This window comes from Acomys minous, assembly GCF_964271855.1.
Source record: "Acomys minous genome assembly, chromosome: 11".
Lineage (NCBI taxonomy): Eukaryota > Metazoa > Chordata > Mammalia > Rodentia > Muridae > Acomys > Acomys minous.
In genome coordinates this window covers 101324110-101341737 of record NC_140492.1, presented here as the reverse complement: position 1 = coordinate 101341737, position 17628 = coordinate 101324110, and the positions used below count along the sequence as shown (strand labels likewise).

At 46.0% G+C, this 17628-nt stretch overlaps 2 protein-coding genes across 11 annotated transcripts in view; one reads left to right on the top strand and one right to left on the bottom strand.

The window, feature by feature from the left end:
- WDR41 (WD repeat domain 41) overlaps positions 1-2703 on the top strand; it is a 43638-nt gene extending 40935 nt beyond the window's left edge. For both annotated transcript variants that reach the window (XM_084802314.1, XM_084802313.1), the window contains one exon: positions 2481-2703. In XM_084802314.1, coding sequence (XP_084658440.1) covers positions 2481-2636 — 156 coding nt within the window. In that variant the 3' untranslated portion in view covers positions 2637-2703. The remainder of the gene's footprint in view (positions 1-2480) is intronic.
- A 2075-nt stretch (positions 2704-4778) lies between these two features.
- Positions 4779-17628, bottom strand: part of PDE8B (phosphodiesterase 8B) — a 219058-nt gene continuing 206208 nt past the window's right edge. For all 9 annotated transcript variants that reach the window (XM_084802310.1, XM_084802311.1, XM_084802303.1 and 6 more), the window contains 5 exons: positions 13918-14135; positions 12524-12644; positions 9848-10015; positions 7521-7650; positions 4779-6554 (listed from right to left, as the gene is read on the bottom strand). In XM_084802310.1, the coding sequence (XP_084658436.1) occupies positions 6445-6554; positions 7521-7650; positions 9848-10015; positions 12524-12644; positions 13918-14135 (747 nt within the window). In that variant the 3' untranslated portion in view covers positions 4779-6444. The remainder of the gene's footprint in view (positions 6555-7520; positions 7651-9847; positions 10016-12523; positions 12645-13917; positions 14136-17628) is intronic.

Sequence of the window (17628 nt, the reverse complement as noted above, 5' to 3'; positions counted from 1 at the left end):
AGGGTCATCCTTCAGAGAGACGGGTCTGAGGGAGCGAGCAATGCACTGCTTTAAGCATGGGCTTGCTCACCATTGTACAGGGGCTCGAGGTCACTGATAATAGGACAGTGTTAGTGACCTTGAATATGGGTCACAATAATCAACAGAGGAAGCACAGGGTGTTGTGGCTCTGGGTGTAGGGTAAAAGCCTTGACAGATTCCAGGGATCACACCCAACTCTGAGTCAGAGGATTGTTCCCACCTGCCTTTGATTAATACTGGTTTTATAGAACCTGTTACCTTACCACTGTGCATTATAACATTTGGGAACTACGAATAGGAGTCTCAGCTGTGGAACTGCAGCATATCAATAATTTATAATAAACACTGTTGCAATGAAAGAAGGGATTAGTGGCAATACAGAGGTGATGGGAACTGGTAACAGTGCAGCCATAGCATTGGGTGGCATTGGGTGGGCATCCATACCTAGACACAACAGCCATACTGGTCATTGAACATTTCCTGGAGTTTACACAGAGCTATAAAACATAATCCTTGTCCTCTTGGATTGTGTACTTCAGTGGAAAGGAAAGGCAAAGGCCTAACGAGCCGCCGATCAAGGCTACTTCTGATCCACCCAGGTGAAAGGCAGTTAGGGAGTCAGAAGGAACATTTCTTCTGTGCCCTGTAGAAGTCTGTAGAGGTGGAGGACTTGAGGTGAGCTTTGGAGGCCAGGCCAGACTAATAGATACAGAGCCAAGGCCCCATGCGGTCCCTGTAGTCAGGTACTGGGCCTTGCTCATCTTTGCTGTCCTCTAGGAAGTAGCTTGGTGCTTTGTTTTTAACTTTATTATGCTTGAGTGGCTGCAGTGCAGATTACAGGTGGCGAGCTGAGTGTGGTAGACATCAGTCATGGTGTTATGTCGTGGCAGAGAACAGACAGGCAGCATGGGATCCCTGGGTTTCCACGAATAGGCATTCACCAGAGAGATCCTGAAAAGTAGGGCCAAGGAGTTTAGGCTTTACTTTCAAAATAATGGGAACCCACCGAACATACGAGAAACATTTTATGCGTGTTTCGCCTGCAGTGCCCGTGAAGGCAAGAAGAGGGTGTTGAATTCCCCAGGGACTGAAGTTCCAGCTAGTTGTGAGGCATCGTGTAGTTTCTGAGACTTGAACCTAGGCCTTCTGAAAGGAGAGTCAGTGCACTTAACTGCTGAGCCATCTCTCCAGCCCCCTATTAAAAGTTCTAAGTGGTGGAGGAGACCTTTGAAACGGCACGTTTATCATTAGCTAAGTGAAAGATTTAGGAACTTTCTTGAAAGTGTTTGCACTTTAGTCTCCTCCCTGTCCCCTAAGGCTTTCACACGCTGTATGTGCCAGGCAAGCACTCTGTCACTGAGCTGCCTCCCCATCCTGCATGTCAGCGTTTTTAAAAAGCACCTTTGGCTGCACTGGCAAATTTAGACTCTCTGGTGCTGCCATGTGCCGTCTCCTGACTCTCCTCATGGCTTTTGTGTTCCTGCTCTCCTGACTGGCCCGGCCCTTCCGCCCGTGCACCAATGATGTTCCGCTCTCCTGAGAAATTTTGCTCCTATATTTCTCCCTCTTACTCCATAGTCATCAGTACGTCCTGACCTTTGACCTTACCCTCCTGTCCCTGGCTTTTGTTCGGCTCCTCCCTTCTTACACTGGGTCACTAAAGGACCTCACCCCTGTCCTAGGTTTCCCCCCCTCCATCCACATCCTTTCCCCTGACTTGGAGAGTTCTCTCCTGTGGGAATTCCAATCTTCCTGCGGGATCTCCATTCTGAGGTTCTGTGGCCTGCCACAGCACAGTACCTGTGACAGAACCTCTCACTGGTACCCCAGTCATTGCAGCTGGCCCTGGTTTTCACAGTAGGGACCCCGTAAGCAAGCCGAAGTCACCATAAACGCTGTGCACCAACTCAGCACCTCTACTTTACAGAAGCTGCAGAAGTCAGCGTTTATCTCGGGTAATTTGGGATGAAGACATTTCATTGATAGCCATGTTTTAATAAATAATGCAAGTGTGAGAAGACCTATACCTGACAAATTTTAAAGCCAGTATGTGAATAATTGGGTTGTGGTAAATTCAGAAGATGACTTGAGAATTCACGTGCTCTGCAGGAATTGCTGCTACTATTGTCCTATAGTTGATCAACAAAATCCAGAGGTGGCCCCTGCCTGTAATCCCAGTACTCAGGAGGTCATGACCTTCCAGCTAAGCCTAGACTACATAAGTGAGCCCTGTCTCAAGACTGCAAAGGTTGGGGACACAGCCTGGGGCTAGAGCATGGCACAAGACCCTGGCTTGGCTCCCCAACACTGAAAACACAAAAATCCCTCCTGAGAAAATGAAATCATTTTTTTTGCCTTCAAATCCAAGGACATCTCCATGGTCGGTAGCAGCACACATGGTGACCTAGCTCTTTCCTCTTCTTGCCAGCCTCGAGCCAGCGTTTCAATTTATTTTGCAGATGTTCTTATACTTCGAAGACCATGGCCTAGTGACGTGCTCTGCAGACCATCTCGTCATCTTGTGGAAGAACGGGGAGCGAGAATCTGGATTCCGCAGTTTAAAGTTATTTCAGAAGTTGGAAGAAAATGGTGACTTAAACCCCGCGTCCAGCTGAAGGAATTGGATGACTGCATACAGATGCGTGAACCGTGAATGTCAAATACAGAACGGTCCTCTGAAAACCACTAACACACTGATCGCTTGGATTTCTCATGGTTTCCTTGCTGGTGAAGTTCTGTCTGTCTGTCTGTCTCTGTCAGCAGCATGTGTCCACTCAATAACATAAATAATATAGGCTCCCATTGGGTGCTGCTGTGGAATGGGCAGATGCTGTACTGTCTCTTAAAGTGACAGGAAAAAGGATAAATATAAAGTTGTGTCATTATTTAGAAGTTTTATTTTGGGTTCCTTTAGAGACTGCTTCAGAACTGTCCTGATAGAAACAGCCTTTCTGCTACAGTTTCCCCTTCTCCTGAGCAGCTACCTGTGTTCAGTAGAACCAAACTTGAAGCTTGAATATTAGCAAATATATAAAAAAAAATATTTATATATATTCTGTAAATACAATGATTCTTTTTGGTACCAATTAATTTAAGTCACTGAAAAAAATATTTAATTGTGCCTACTAAAGTCCCTGTGTGCTCAGTCTGCAGGCACTGTCTAAGGGTGTGGTTCTCTCTCAGGGTGAACTGGCCTGAGCAGACACTGTTAGAATGGTGTTCAGGAGTTCCAGAGAGGAGTCATGGATTAGGAAGGAGGCTCAGCTTTTCGTCAGGTCAGGAACTGCAGCTAAAGTGCCCTGCCTGTCTGCTTGCTTTGCCTTTGCCGTAATACAACATGGTTGAGAACAGGTTTCCTGTTTGGCTCCTTTGACCATCCGCTAAGCCTGGACCATCTTCATTGTCCTACCAACTTAATGACAGTATTCGCTCACTGGGCCCTGAATCACAAAATGTCCTCTACACAGTGCCTGTTAGCCAGCAAACCATTGTTACTTGAAGAGTCGATGCAAAGGCAGACAGCATCGGCTTGCTGGTTACTTTGGCTGATTCATCTTAGACTCACTTAATGCTTTGAACTGTGTGTTGTAGATGGATCTCCCCTTTTACTAGCTCCTTCTTTGCCATTTTCATATTAGGCCATTAGTGAATTAAGACATTTTCTTAAATGGTATAAGACAGAAAATTCACAGGTTTTTTTGTTTTGTGTTTTTGTTTTTTGTCACCTCCCCCCCCATGAGAACAAGTGTGATCAGAGGGTACCTCCACCCTAGTGAGAAACCTGGTGTGAGCGTCCTGAGGTAAGGGAGACAGCACACTAGGTGACTGTGGCAAGGGTTGGCACCTGTGCTGTTCAGCAGTTCCATGTAGACTGTTCCTAAGACTTGGACTTGCAATGTAGAGGAGGAAAGTTAGAGCTAAGGCCAGCATATATTATGTGCAGGCCTTTTCTAGCTCCCTCACGTGGCTGTCAGCACTGTTGCCCTTAATGTGCTCTGAGCTGGATGTCCATGCTCTTCTGTGCAGCAGCACAGCCTTGTCTGCTGCTCCAAGGCTGGATGAATGGGTACCGGCTGGGCTCAGAGGCTGGATGGGTACCGGCTGGACCTGATGGTTCCTGTCATTTGCTGGGGAGAGAGGGTGGACGCCTCTGACTGAGGAGGGATCGTTCTGGTTCACCTAACAGTATTTTACAATTAACTTCCCTCTTTGGGATAGGAATTAATAATAGCATTAACATGACTTTTCTTTATGTTTTTCTAAGTTACTTTAGGTCCTCTCAACACATGGTGTCACAGGAAACAGGAGTAAGAGGCACATATTGTAGTTTACATGTCTCATATAGAAATTACCTGAGGTGCATGAACACTACCTAAAAGTCCGTGATTCTGATAAATATGCCATGCAGCAACTCAGGAGATGTCTGTAATTTTTGCTGATAATTAGCAGGTTATACTGAGGCACGTGGATGCCAGAGAGCATTAGCATCCATGTTACTAACGTCTCAAGTTCACATGAAATTGATTCGACATAACACTGAGCGAGCTGCAATGTTTTCTGTAGGAAATGTCAGGGGCCTGCCAAGTGTTCCTCACCAAGCAGAGCTGAAAGCAAGCTGCTCAGAAAAAGATTGTGTATCCAGCGGGTTTCTGAAGCCAGAGGAGATTGTTTTGTCTCTTAAATCTTGGCAGTCTAACTTTAGTGTTCTGTAAACAAAAGGTGGCGACTCGTTAAATAAAGGACACCAAAACCCCAAATTTGAAATTATGAAAAGTTTAGGCCAAAGAGATAAAATAAAAACAGCTGTTGGGAATGAAAAATGGCTGTAAGAATTTAGTTACAAGTACTCCACAGAAACATTCCACCACATACATGTACAGAGTGCAGCAACATGATGCAAGCCGGCTCCTTTCCCAACCCAACAAGCCCTCTCACCATCTAACAAAAATAATTTAGATGCATTTCTTCACATGGAATTTTCATATATCTTTACACTTTGGTACAAAACATAGAAAAAAAAAACATTGGCACATTACCTAGTGATAAGTTGTCTTTTTCTTCCCCATGTACCGATTTTTACATATAGTGCAGCCCAATTTTCATTTTGAAAAATGTAGCTGTTGTTTCAGTTAGTTCAGTTTCTATACCTTGTAAAAAATGCATCATGGAGTACAGAGAAAATAAAACAAAGTGTTTTCTTTGCTTAGTTTCTGGTATTTATAACACAGAGAGAAGGGATGGCTGATAAAAGAGAAAGGAAAGATCTCGCCTGACCATATGCAGAGCACAGAGCGCTGTGAAAAGAGTTGTATAAAAATATGCCCTGTGCTTTAGGAGCTGTAGCGTACAGGTAGTGGCTTAAAATAGTATTTGCTGCCTCTCCATATGCCCGTGTCCAGACATATTTACACTTCCTGCAGTCTTTTTTTACACCATTAAAGCAAATGGCATGATCTCAAATATAAATTAAGAATATCTGAATCCTGACACTTTCCGTACTTCCTCCCCAGATACAGAGGTACAGGTAATGCCCAGCAAACTAGGGGTGAAGAGCCAGGATATTTAGATTATTTTAATAAAAATATTTGAACAACAAATATATATATATATATATAAACTTTTCTTAAATCTTGGTTTTTTTGTTTGTTTGTTTTTAAAGCTTGTCCACGAGCAATCAGATTTCATGGCTTTTTATACTCTGACTTGTGGCTGTGTCCATGAGCCTGAAGGTAAGGGGTGCTCAAGAACTTCCCTAAGCAGGGTTCCACCCTTTCCCCATCAGTTGGCTCCCCAGAGGAAAGGGGGTTCTACAGGTGGCTGGTGCTCATCTGAGGGACACTCAACAGACCAAGGCCGGTCCTCACTCGGGCGTCATATTACCTACCATGTAGCCGTGGGAGCTGTGATGCTAATTAGTTTATCAATAATGCCATTCTCATTCTGCCAATTTTAAGTGGCTTTTCTCTTACATCTCCTCCAGGAAGCTTTTCAGGATGCCGTCATACTTTTGCCATTGAGGAAAGTAGTCAAGCCTAGTATCAGTAGTGAGTGGATCCTGGCTAAGCTACCTGGTCTCCATCAGGAGGAGGGGCACACAGACACCAGGTCTTTGCCCCTTGTGTCCTGCTTGTACTCACAGTGAGTCAGCCAGCTCCGTGGTTTAACAAGGGATCGCATGGCAGAGGAGGCTGCCGAGCGGTTCGTTTTGTCACCAAGTGATTCAAAGGAACATCTTTTTTATTGATGGAACAAAACTTTCTGAAAAGGAAATTTAGGGGCGTGCATGCTTCAGGTCAGATATTAAACACTGGCCCCTTGGTCTACACCTGTCATTGTCATCATTGAGAGAAACCCTCTTGCTTGTACTCCGCTGCGATTCTCAGTGTCCTCTGCAGATCAGGAGGACACTGATCTGGCTTAGCCTTAGCTGTCAGATGGAAGTCTCAGACTTTTGCACTTGAGGTCATCCAGTGTCTTCCAGTGTTTGTAGTTATCGGCCAGGTGCTGCATCAGGGCTGGCAGATGCGCAAAGGCTGCAAGGACAACATTAAAGTGATCAGAAGGGACCTGTTAAATTCAGTTGAGTCTTGGGAGTATTTATTAGACTCGACTCGATCTTTGGGATTAGAAGTAAAAATAACTAGTCAGTAACCTGCTGGCCATGCAATCGTGAGGACCCAAGTCCAGGCCCCACCCCATGTGCAAAAGCTGGCCATGGTACTTGTAATCCAGGCTTGGGGGTGGAGGGGGTGGGGCAGAAATAAATGTATCCCTGGGGGCTCACTAGCCAGGCTAACCTGATTGGGAAGCTCCAGGCTAATGAGAGACCCTGTGTAAAGAAAAAAGCAGCTGGGAGCTGACCCCTGACGTCTGTGTGCAGGTATATGCCCACTAAAAGAACCAGAGGACCAACATCCCCAAGGCCAGGCCTTAGGCTGCAAGTGAACATAATATATACATGTTAAGGACAAGTCGCTAAACATTTGTTTCATTTCTTAATTAGCTGACTGTAGTGCTAGGAGTTGAATCCAGAGCCTTGTGCACCAGGCAAGCAGTTCACCACTCTGAGCCATGAACTACACCCTTTGCCGCAGTGCATTAGCTGCTGAAGTGCAAACAGGCTTCTTACTTAACTGTCTTGAACCTGAAACTCACAGAGAATGAAATAACACTCTGCTCAATGGCATTTCTTCTCCTGTGAGAATGAAATGGTTGTGCGCTTTTGGAAATGTGTCCCTTGGAAAGGTGTAGCCCTTGTTCATGCAGGGGACACTCACTCATCAGGTCTGAAACACTCAAGACTGCCAGATGCTGGGTTGCACCTACTCTACCTGCCCACGGAGGGCATGTGGGACGGGGAGACACACACACACACACACACACACACACACACACACACACACACACACCACCATCATCATCATCATCATCATCATCATCATCATCATCATCAAGTATAGCAGTGTCCTCTGCGGGTGATAAAACAGCAACTAACTTACCATCCCAAGCATCAAACATGTCTGTTATAAAGTAGTCGATGAAGGAAATCTGGGACTTAGGGATGCTGCAGGTGTTGCGGTCGAACACCGGCATCACTACAGGCAGCCCCTGCCTCTTCTCCTCGTCTGTCTGTGAGAAAGAAAAAAAAAACCAAACAAACAAAAAACAAAAACACCACTGCACAGGGCTGTGTGGCACATGAGAAGCCTTCATAGTAACAGCATGTTTCTCAGAAGAAGCCCAGAACTCAGAGAAGTTTAGCCCGTTTCCCGAGGTGACCCACAGCGACCGTGTTCAGGTCTCCTCACTCTTGGATCCCTCTCTTCCCCTCCCCCTTTCGCCCTCTCCTCTCTTGAATCTAGGACCTAGAGGGTGCTAGGGCGGTGTGCTCCAAGAGCGGAATCATCATTAGCCCTGATTTCACATCTTGTGCTAGTCCACGGCCTCCCCTGAAGCATTGGCCTAGGGGAACTGAGTCCCTTTTTCTGTGATCGCTTTTTTACTTTTGTAAGCTCAGGTCTTCATTCCTACCTAACCTATTGCCACTGATTGACATTTGCAGCAAAGGTCAAACTGCCGGTAGCCTATGAAATAGAGGCAGTGGGCCACACAAGTCAAGGGCAGTAGTCGCTGTAGTCCTGGCTGCATGCGTGCAGGATTTTGTTTATAACTATTTTCACTTAAAATTTACATTTTTTTGCAGCTGTGAGAAAGGCCTGTTTTTTTAAAATCTTAACTTCTCAGTATATGTCTTTTGACTATTCTGCACGACAAAATGGCAAGTCCAGAACACCTTCATGTACAGCCACAGTCAGGGTGCCTCCAGGACTGTCGCTGGAGCGGTTGATCTGTGAGCAAGTGTTCACACGCAGCTGTCAAGGTGTGTGGGCATCTGAGTAACCCACATGTTGCAGCACATGCTCCTGTCTGGGCTCCTGAAGCTCAGTGGTGGAAGCCGCGCTCTGATGATGTCTGGGACTCATCACAGGCTTCATTTGTAACCTGATGTTTAGGTCAGACTGGCATTATCACTACATTCTTGCCAGAGAAAAGGACACCTGAGTTGCAAGCGTCTGTCAGAGATCTTAACCGTGGACCAGCCTCCCAGTGTCAGTAACCAGGAGTAAGGCTTCAAGTTTTTTCCCTGCGGGGCCCAGGAAACCCACTAATAACTTCTGGCTCAGCTCACCCAGTTGGTTAGGGAGCATTAAAATATCCACTGGTGTTCTCAGAGTAATTTGGTCCATACCCCACCCTCGTTCCTCACTCCACTCTGCCGCCCCCTGCCTCCCCCTCCCCAACATGGGCGCACTCAGAACTGCCTGTCTTCCTTTTCTGCAGTCCAGGGTCTCCTTCCCAGCCAGCTCTGCTACACAGTGTCAGCTATCCTTTATTCTGCCTCAGTTACACGGCCCAGCTGGATAGCACGCCGCCTAATGCATTACTTACAGCGACTTGCTATCATCTCCTGTCATGTGTATAGACGCAAATCTTTCAAGTTTTTCTTCTTTGAAATAAGACCATTTCAAAAGACATCTGGTAATTTACTGTCTTCTGGAGTTTTCTCTTTTTAATCCTGTCTTTACATTTCTAAATCCTTAAAAAAACTTTAATATCATTTTGTAAAGCCCTTCACCTTTATCTAGAAAAAAAATATGAATTCTTATAGAAGCTAACAGAAATAGTTTTTGGTATGTGTATGTATGTATATTTTCTTGCTTGTACATATGTGAGTGTTGTGTGTGGCCTGTGTGCATAGGTGTGTTTGTGTGCACATGTGCACAGGGTGGAGGATGTCAAATGTCCTGCCCTGTTATTTTCTACCTTAGTCCTCTGAGACAAGATCTCTCCGAACCTAGACTGGAGCTGGCACCTAGCAAACCCTGACAGTCCCATCTCTGCCCCTGCACGGTGCTGGGGGTCAAAGGCGCTAACGAGGCCATGCCCTGCTTCCTTCCATGGGTGCTAGGATTGCAGCTTAAGTCCTCATGCCTGTGTCGTGCAGGTGCTCTTACCCAAGGAGCCACTTCTCTAGACACCCCCTCTTTGAACCAAGGTGTGGTCTAACTCTTCTCCTCCTGAGTAAGAGTGACCCACGGGTAGGATATGCCTCCCACAATACACCAGGGGAAACAGTAATAGCGAATACAGAGTTCCCCAGTTCGTATGAAAGTGGCTAGCAAGTTGGTCTGTCTCTTGGGAGAACCACATGTCCCTAGCCAGGGCTGAGGGGTGTCCCTCTGGAGAAGAGCTCACCAGCTGTGGAACCCACAGAGCTCTACGGCCTCAGAGGGAAGGAAGGGACACGGGCCATGTGGCAGCACACCTGTGCAAAGTACTCCTCGGAGATCCTCCCAGCCCATTCAATGCACAGGTCCAGGGGGCGGCAGGGGTTGGCCACGTCAGCACACTTAATCATCATGCGCTTGATCAGGATTTGGTTTTCAGGAAAGTTCTTTCCCGTATGGTTGCATTCACAGTCGCCGCCCTCATTCTGGAAAACACGAGATCAGGGCTGGTGAGGCCTACGGAGGAGGCTACACCTCACCAGGCACACAGGTCTGACGGGCTTAGCAAGGAGAACTGCTCAATTCCTGCATCCATACGTGACATGCTAGCATCTGCCTTAAAAACCATCAGTAGAGTATACGGTTTAAAAGGCAGGAAGTTCCTGTCAGCACCCATCCGCCTACTTACCTGAACAGCTCTAGGCAGCGTTTGTTTTGAGCGGTTTTGATGATTACCTTTAAAAGGGTTCGCTCCCTCTCCCTCCCCCACTTGCTCCAACTCAGAAATTACAAAACCACAACTTTCAGTTATTTTCATGCATCAAAGGGAGAGAAAGTATGACTTTTCGATTACTCTTTCATTCATTTTTACTTGTTTCTGCTCACTGCTGCCCACCCCCACTTCCTAATTATGTGTACATTCATGTGTTTTCCTGGCTGCCTCTCACTGAGGGACAATTAGCATGATGCATGAAACATGTACATTTGGGCCAAAAAAGCCAGAGAATGTGTGCTCAGCAGTCTCTGGAAACATGATTATGCAGTAGCATGTAGCTCCTGGGGGAATGCCAGTGGCCGTGGGGCATGCAGCCAGGTCTGTGAGTGGCTGGATATGTATGCATTCATAGGCCAACCACAGAGCCTGGGAAAACAGTCTTTCCAAAAGGCACCATCGGTCTCTATGAAACAGTTAATTAGTTCTCCAGAGCTCTGCCAAGCTGAAAGACAGCAGGACACAGAGCGGGGATTTTGTTTTGAGGCTGGTCTTGTTTATTAGACCCGTGATGAGAAGACTGTTCCAGAAGTCATTTCCCCCAAACCTTAAGAAGGTACTGTTTACTGTGGATGACGTGGCAGGCAGTAAATCTCAACACAAGAGTTGGAGGTATGGAGAGATGACCTTCTCAATTCTAAATTCTATCATCCTGTGTAGTTTTCTGCTCAAAACCTATAGCTGCTGTTCCCCTCCATCCTTTGTCAAAAGGGAAGCCCTGGCTTTGTGTGGTGGGGTCCATGAGAGGAGAGGTTCAACACACAGGTGAGGGGCACACTGTTCCTCCTAGATTGCTCATGGCATGTGGTGGGTTCTACAGACAGTGGCCTCGTTGGTCATCCAGTCATCTTTCGAACATTTACTCTACCTTTTCCACAGGACTGGGAACATCGGCTTTTTTAGGAGCTATGGCCCACTTTATGGTTTCTAAAGATAGTAAAGAGTGAGCATTGTGTCCTGTTTCCAAAGCCCCCAAAGCAAGTCCATGGTCAAGTTCTCGCTTCTTAAAATTTGTATTTAAGAAAAAATTTATATGCTTTGATCATATTCTCTTCCTTATCCAAATTCTCCACATCTCCTACAGATTTTTTGTTAGTTTCTCCTGTCTCTCTCTCTCCCTCCCTCTCTCCCCCCCCCCCTCTCTCTCAGAGTGGGAGGGAGGAGAATGGAGAGAGACATGATAAATTTCTAAAAAGAAAGACGTACATTTTTATTTTCTAGTCACTGCTGTACTAGTTAGTTAGCTTAACTGTCAACGAGACATAGCCTAGACTCTTCCAAGAAAGGACTTTCCATTGAGAGATTTTCCCAGGTCAGATGGCCCTATAGGCCCCTTGTTTGTGGAGGGGGGGGGAGGAGGAGGGGAGTTATCTGGATGGCTAATGGTCAGCCTATTGTGGGTGGTACCATCCCCAGACAAGTGGTTCTGACCTGTAAGACAGCTGCCTAGGCATGAACTGTGACTGCATCAGTGAGCTGCCTCCTTCCAAGGTGTCTCTGCCTTCGTAGGCTGGGACAGAGTTCCTGGGCAGAATTAATGCTGCACGAAAAAGCGAGCATTTCTGCCTACATGCTTCTGTCTTCAGTTCTTAACACCCCTCCATGAGAGACTGACCTAGAAGCCAAATAACCCTTTTCTTCCATAACTTGCTTTCTGTCAGGATATATTATCACAGCAACAGGGAGGAGCTAATACACTTGTCTCACTGTGGTGACACTGGCAATGTAGTTCTTCAACACAGCCCCTGACTTTGAGATCCTAAGAGCTCAAAGAGGAGAACTGAAAGAGCATTGGATCTCCTGCCATACCAGGCTTCAGCCTACCTATCAGTGGGCTCCCTCCATTGCATTCTCCGGACCTAACTCCTTTCATCACTTGATCTCAGGGCCATCCTTTTAAGAAATTGCAGTGGACAGCTGGGCAGTGGTGGCGCACGCCTTTAGTCCCAGCACTTGGGAGGCAGAGGCAGGCGGATCGCTGTGAGTTTGAGGCCAGCCTACAAAGCGAGTCTGGGATAGTCAAGGCTACACAGAGAAACCCTGTCTTGAAAAACAAACAAACAAAAAAGAAAAGAAAAAAATGCAGTGAATGGCTGTTAGTGTGGTCTCATTCCCAAGAAAAACAAGCAGCTGGATTCACAGTGCTTTTCTACTCCGAGCTGATAGTCACCTCGCTCTCATGGGCGCACCCTGCTGCATATGATCACGTGGGGATGCTTACCTCGGCTGCTAGTGGCTTGTTGATGCTGTTCACAAACTTATTCACGTGCTCAAAGTGTTTTGTCATTTCCGTGGCCAAAACCATGTCGATAATGGCCTGGCGCAGCGTCCGATAATGATTCCTAAATAACGAGAAGACAAAGTTCCCGCTCACGTCACGCCCTAAAGTCAGAAGGGCCCTGCTGCTGTGCCTCCCACACCCGGGACATAGCTGGAGCAGAGGCAAGTGACTGCTGGTCCAAGAGCCCATGTTGATGCCATTCCACGTTCCACGTTCTCCAGTGACAGCTGACTCTTAGGTACAGGGATGGTAAGAGGAAAGGAAGTGCATGTCACATGGTGGGCAGTTGTTTCGAAAGGAGTGTCCACCGTTTCCTTTGAAAACACTAGGACAAGGAAGCGGAAGGAAGAAGTGACAAGCCAGAGTGGCAGCCTGATGAGGCGGCCTGACTGTGGTCCATGCAGTTCCTACTGCAGAGAACCTGCCACTGTTTCTTCTGATGCTATTGAGGAAGACTGTCCTTTTATGCAATTCTCTAGCCTGCAGTTGATAGATGTTGCAGTGGTTATAACAACAGAAGATGATTATCGGAAATTTCCTACCTTTTACTAACTTGAAGAGACAGAAAGAGAGAGAAGCTCAGCAAACTGGCTCCTGGAGAGAACTTTTTATCTTTCAGGCCCTTGATCCTCGTAGAACTTAAGTACAAATTAGAACAACCATTGTCCATAATGTTATAGACTTTTCTAGGGCCTCACCTGATAAGTTCATGTACACAGTGTCATGAGGCCCAAGTGATCACCTGGCCTTTACCAGGACCCTGCTCGGCAACTCGCCACATGCTGTGGGAAATAGCCGTAGCCTGACCAGAGTTGCTGGCAGACAAGACTTGTTCTGCCTCGCCACATCAAGTTGCTCTCTGCAGATGAGATCATGTAGCGAGAGGGAAACCTGGCGAACTCTGGGCCCCAGCATCTCCACTAGGACCTCCTCATGAGGAAGGGCTCCCAGTGCCCCAAACTCAGCTGGAAACGCAAGACTGCTTCCAGACTGTCCATTGTCTTTGAGCCACAGAAAAAGAATGGGATGCCCCACCTCTGGGAAGGCAAAAATATATGATAGATTTGTTAGCGATCCCATCAGCGTTTAGGCAACGCTTTGCAGTGCATAACAAGCATTTATTTTCATGGATTAAATGACTAAATGAGGTTTTTAAAAACATGAAAGGCAATCCGAAAAGTGAGATTGTTCAAATGCGCAAAGCTATTTTAGAATCTGAGGCAGTGATAACCACTACTTCCATTCCCACTTTCAAGCATTAATCAGAGAAAATTTAGTTTCCCCTTCAGTTTCACAACCCTATGATCGGGCCCAGGAGCGCTATCCTGACAAACCTGTCGATATTCTTGAAAATGTTGCACTTAGTGTCCTTGACGGTGAGCTGGAAGGCCAGGGCTGTGTGGTGACTCTCCAGGACTGCAGTATCATTGTAGAGCACAGCGAGCTCACTGCCTGCGTTGCACAGGAAGGAGTTGGTTCTTCCAGGGTGGTCCACGTCATGGACCGTGGCAGCAATCAGAGCGGCCACTTCATCCAGGTGATCGAGACTTCCCTGGGATAAAGGGGAGAGAGACTGAGCATTACCCACAGGCTTCTGGAGACCAACATCCAGGGTCAAAGCACAGAAGCATAATCCAGAAACTCAGGGGCTGGCAGCAAAGGCAAAAAAAAAAAAAAAAAAAAAAAAAACAAAAAAAAAAAAACCTCATCAGAGCTTGCACTATGCTAATAATGAGAACAAATGGCAGCAAGTGTTTTTCTTAGCTTGTAAGTTAGTGGAAAGCTGGCAGATGGGGTGTTACGTAAGACACTGTATTATGAATTCACTCCGTGTCAGCTGCCTAAAGATACCGGGCATAGTGCCAGAGCTGAAGTGGGGATAGTATTGTGTGAGATATGCCAATGAGAGTGCAAAGGTCCTGAGAGCGTAACCACAGGGCTGGGCAGAGCAGCACTGACCACTGCGTGATGATGAGAGTGCTCTGCATCTATGGTGGGCAGAGAAACCCTGTCCCACATAGCTGCTCATCACTTGACTTATGGTTAATGTGGTGTAGGGGCTGGTTAGTTATATTTAATAGCAGTGTATGATTAATGACTACCAAACTGGCCAACAAAGCTCTGCAGAATGGCCAATGATGGCTTTCCTAAGAAAGTGATTTTTGGTGTGGCATTTGATGGATAAGCAACAGGTTACCAGGCAACAAAGTGGCAAGAGAGTCCAGATGAAGTTACTGAGGGAGACGAGAGAGCCAAGATGGATAAACAGTGAATGAAGGGGGAAGTAGGCCTTGGGGAAGACTAGAGGACTAGATAGGGTTGTTGGGGTTCCCTGCTCTTACAGATTTGTGGGAGGGAAAACTGGGTGAGGAAAGACAGCCTGAAACTCGGCCCTGTTCTGCTGATACCTTCATGGGCTCTAGGGCAGTCCCTGTCAGTGCTGACTTGGGTTGTAGTGGGACTTCCCTGGTTGCGTGCTCTCTCTCTCTCTCTCTCTCTCTCTCTCTCTCTCTCTCTCTCTCTCTCTCTCTCTCGGATGGGAGTCACTTCCATCTTAATTATTAATCTCATTGAGTTGGTAGGAATCTTGGGTTGGCCCAGCCAGCATAGCAGGCTGCCTGAGCGAACTGCCTGCACGTTACCTGGGAACTTCAGGAGCTTCAGGAGATGACGTCTAGAGGGGCTAGAAAATGAAAGGACGGTTGGCTCCTCTTCACTGCTGGCAGAAGAGGCTACCATAACCTGCAGGTGTGCCCTGCTACCTCCAAGCTCAGAACTTGCAACTGCCCCAACCGGTCCCCCTACTATAAGTGAGTATAGGTGAGCGGTGAGAACGCAGGGCCGTGGCTGTGCACCAGGTGCTGCAGCTGTAGATCCAGGCCTGATGGCAGCCCCAGGCCAGCCGTTTTTAAGACTGGCTGGTGGGAGAGATAGGAAGTAGCTAGAAAATACAAATTGTACTATCTAGACCTGCCTCTCCTTCAGCTTTACACTGATTTAACCCCAACAACGAGCTCGGGATCTCTACTGAGTACCAGTAATGTGCTTTGTCCTACAGTCTTGTCAGCACTAACAGTGCACGGTCTGATAGGAAATTGCTGGAAGAGGAGGCAAGACGGCCAGGCTAGTTCACAAATGAGAAGAGAAGCAAAGTTCTGTGGGGAGGCTGGGGGTTAGGAAGAGAAAGAAAGCCCTAAACCTGCAGCTAGTAAAACTCCAAACCTCTGGACACAGCCACATGCCAGCACTGTTCTTTTCTGTGCCAGGACAAATCGATTTGGATGACACAGAATGGCTCTAGCCTAGGTCAGCCTTCCCAGCCCTTCCTTACTCAGATAGTCACTTTGGCCTAGATAACAGAGTGCTGTTGTCGAGGCTAACTGCTTGTAGGAGTTCTCAGGGACCAGGTAAGAGCAGCTCGAGCAAGTTCTGTAACTGCTTACAGGGGTCTGGCCACACTGGCACACTGGCTCTGGCTAAGCTGAGGACACTTTGTAATGGTAACATTAAGAATTTTAGCACTTAATGAGCATCTGACAAAAGAGAATTCAAACTAGTCGGAAGAGTCAAGAAGAGACGCTACATACTTACCACTATATACTTACTAAGGAAAAATTCCACTGGGAAGACATTATAATTCTAAATATTTGTACACTGAACACAAGTGGACCCAATTTCACAAAAGAAACACTTACATTTAAAGTCACATATCAGCACTAACACAGTGCTACTGGGTGACTTCAGTACCCCTGTTTTCGTCAGTAGGTCATCCAAGCAAAAACTAAAAGATTCTGGAGTTAAATAACATCTTAAACCAGTGGAGCCGCCAGACAGCACAGAACATTCTACCCAAATATTGAAGAACACACTCTTTCTCAGCGGCCAATGGAGCTTTTTGCAAAACTGACCACATATTAAGGCACAAGGCGAGTCCTAGCAGAGGAGAACGGAAACAACTTCAGGCACCCTGTTTGACCACCATGGGATAAAGCTGAATATGAGCAACAGGAACAGAAGAAAGTACATAAGTTCATGGAAACCAAACAGTGCAATACTAACTTACAGTTGGGTCAAGGCTGAAGTCAAGAAAATTTAATACATTTTGGAATAGAATTGAAATGAAGACAACATTCCAAAATCTATGGGACACAAATGAAGGCAGTTCTAAGAGGAAAGCTCATAGCATTGCCACATTAAAAAAAAAATTGGCAAGATCTCATAGTAATAACTTAATGATACTTGGAAGCTTTAAAAAAAAAACAAAAAACAAAAACAACATGTAGGAAAAAAAAAAGGTGGGAAGAAATAAACCCAGGGCTTAAATCAATGAAGTGGAAACACACACACACACACACACACACACACACACACACACACACACACACTCAGTGAAACAGTCTGGAAAAAAAATGAGCAAGACCGACAGAACCTCTGTTACATTAGTGAAAAAGAATCCAGTTTAATAAAACTAGAGATGAAAAGAGAGACATTTAAAAAGACACTGAGGAATTTCCAAGAATCACAAGGGAATAATTTAAAAATCTGTATTCTGCCAAATCAGAAAACCTAAAGGAAATGGATGACTATCTTAATATATATAATCTAACAAAGTTAAATCAAGATGAAGCAAATAATTTTAAAAGATGTGTTTTGAATTCCCCAAGTTATTCTGCAAAATTGAGCCGAAGGAGCCTTCCCAGCTCTTTTTAGGAAGCCACTATTACCTTGTATACCTAAACCACACAAAGATGCAACAAAAAGAAAAATTATAGACCATTGTCCCTTATGAAGGTAGATGAAAAGAATCAATAAAATAATTGCAAATCAAATCCAAGAAGTCACTGAAAAGATTATCCAGCTTCATCTCAGAGATGCAAGGATGGCCCAACATACGTAAGTGAATAAACATGATCTGCTACACAGACTGAAGGACAGAAGCCACACGATCATCTCATTAGGTTCAGGAAAGTGCTTTGAATTCAACATTTTCCATGATAAAAGTCCTGGAGAGATTCAGGATATGAAGGACAAATCTGAATAAATAA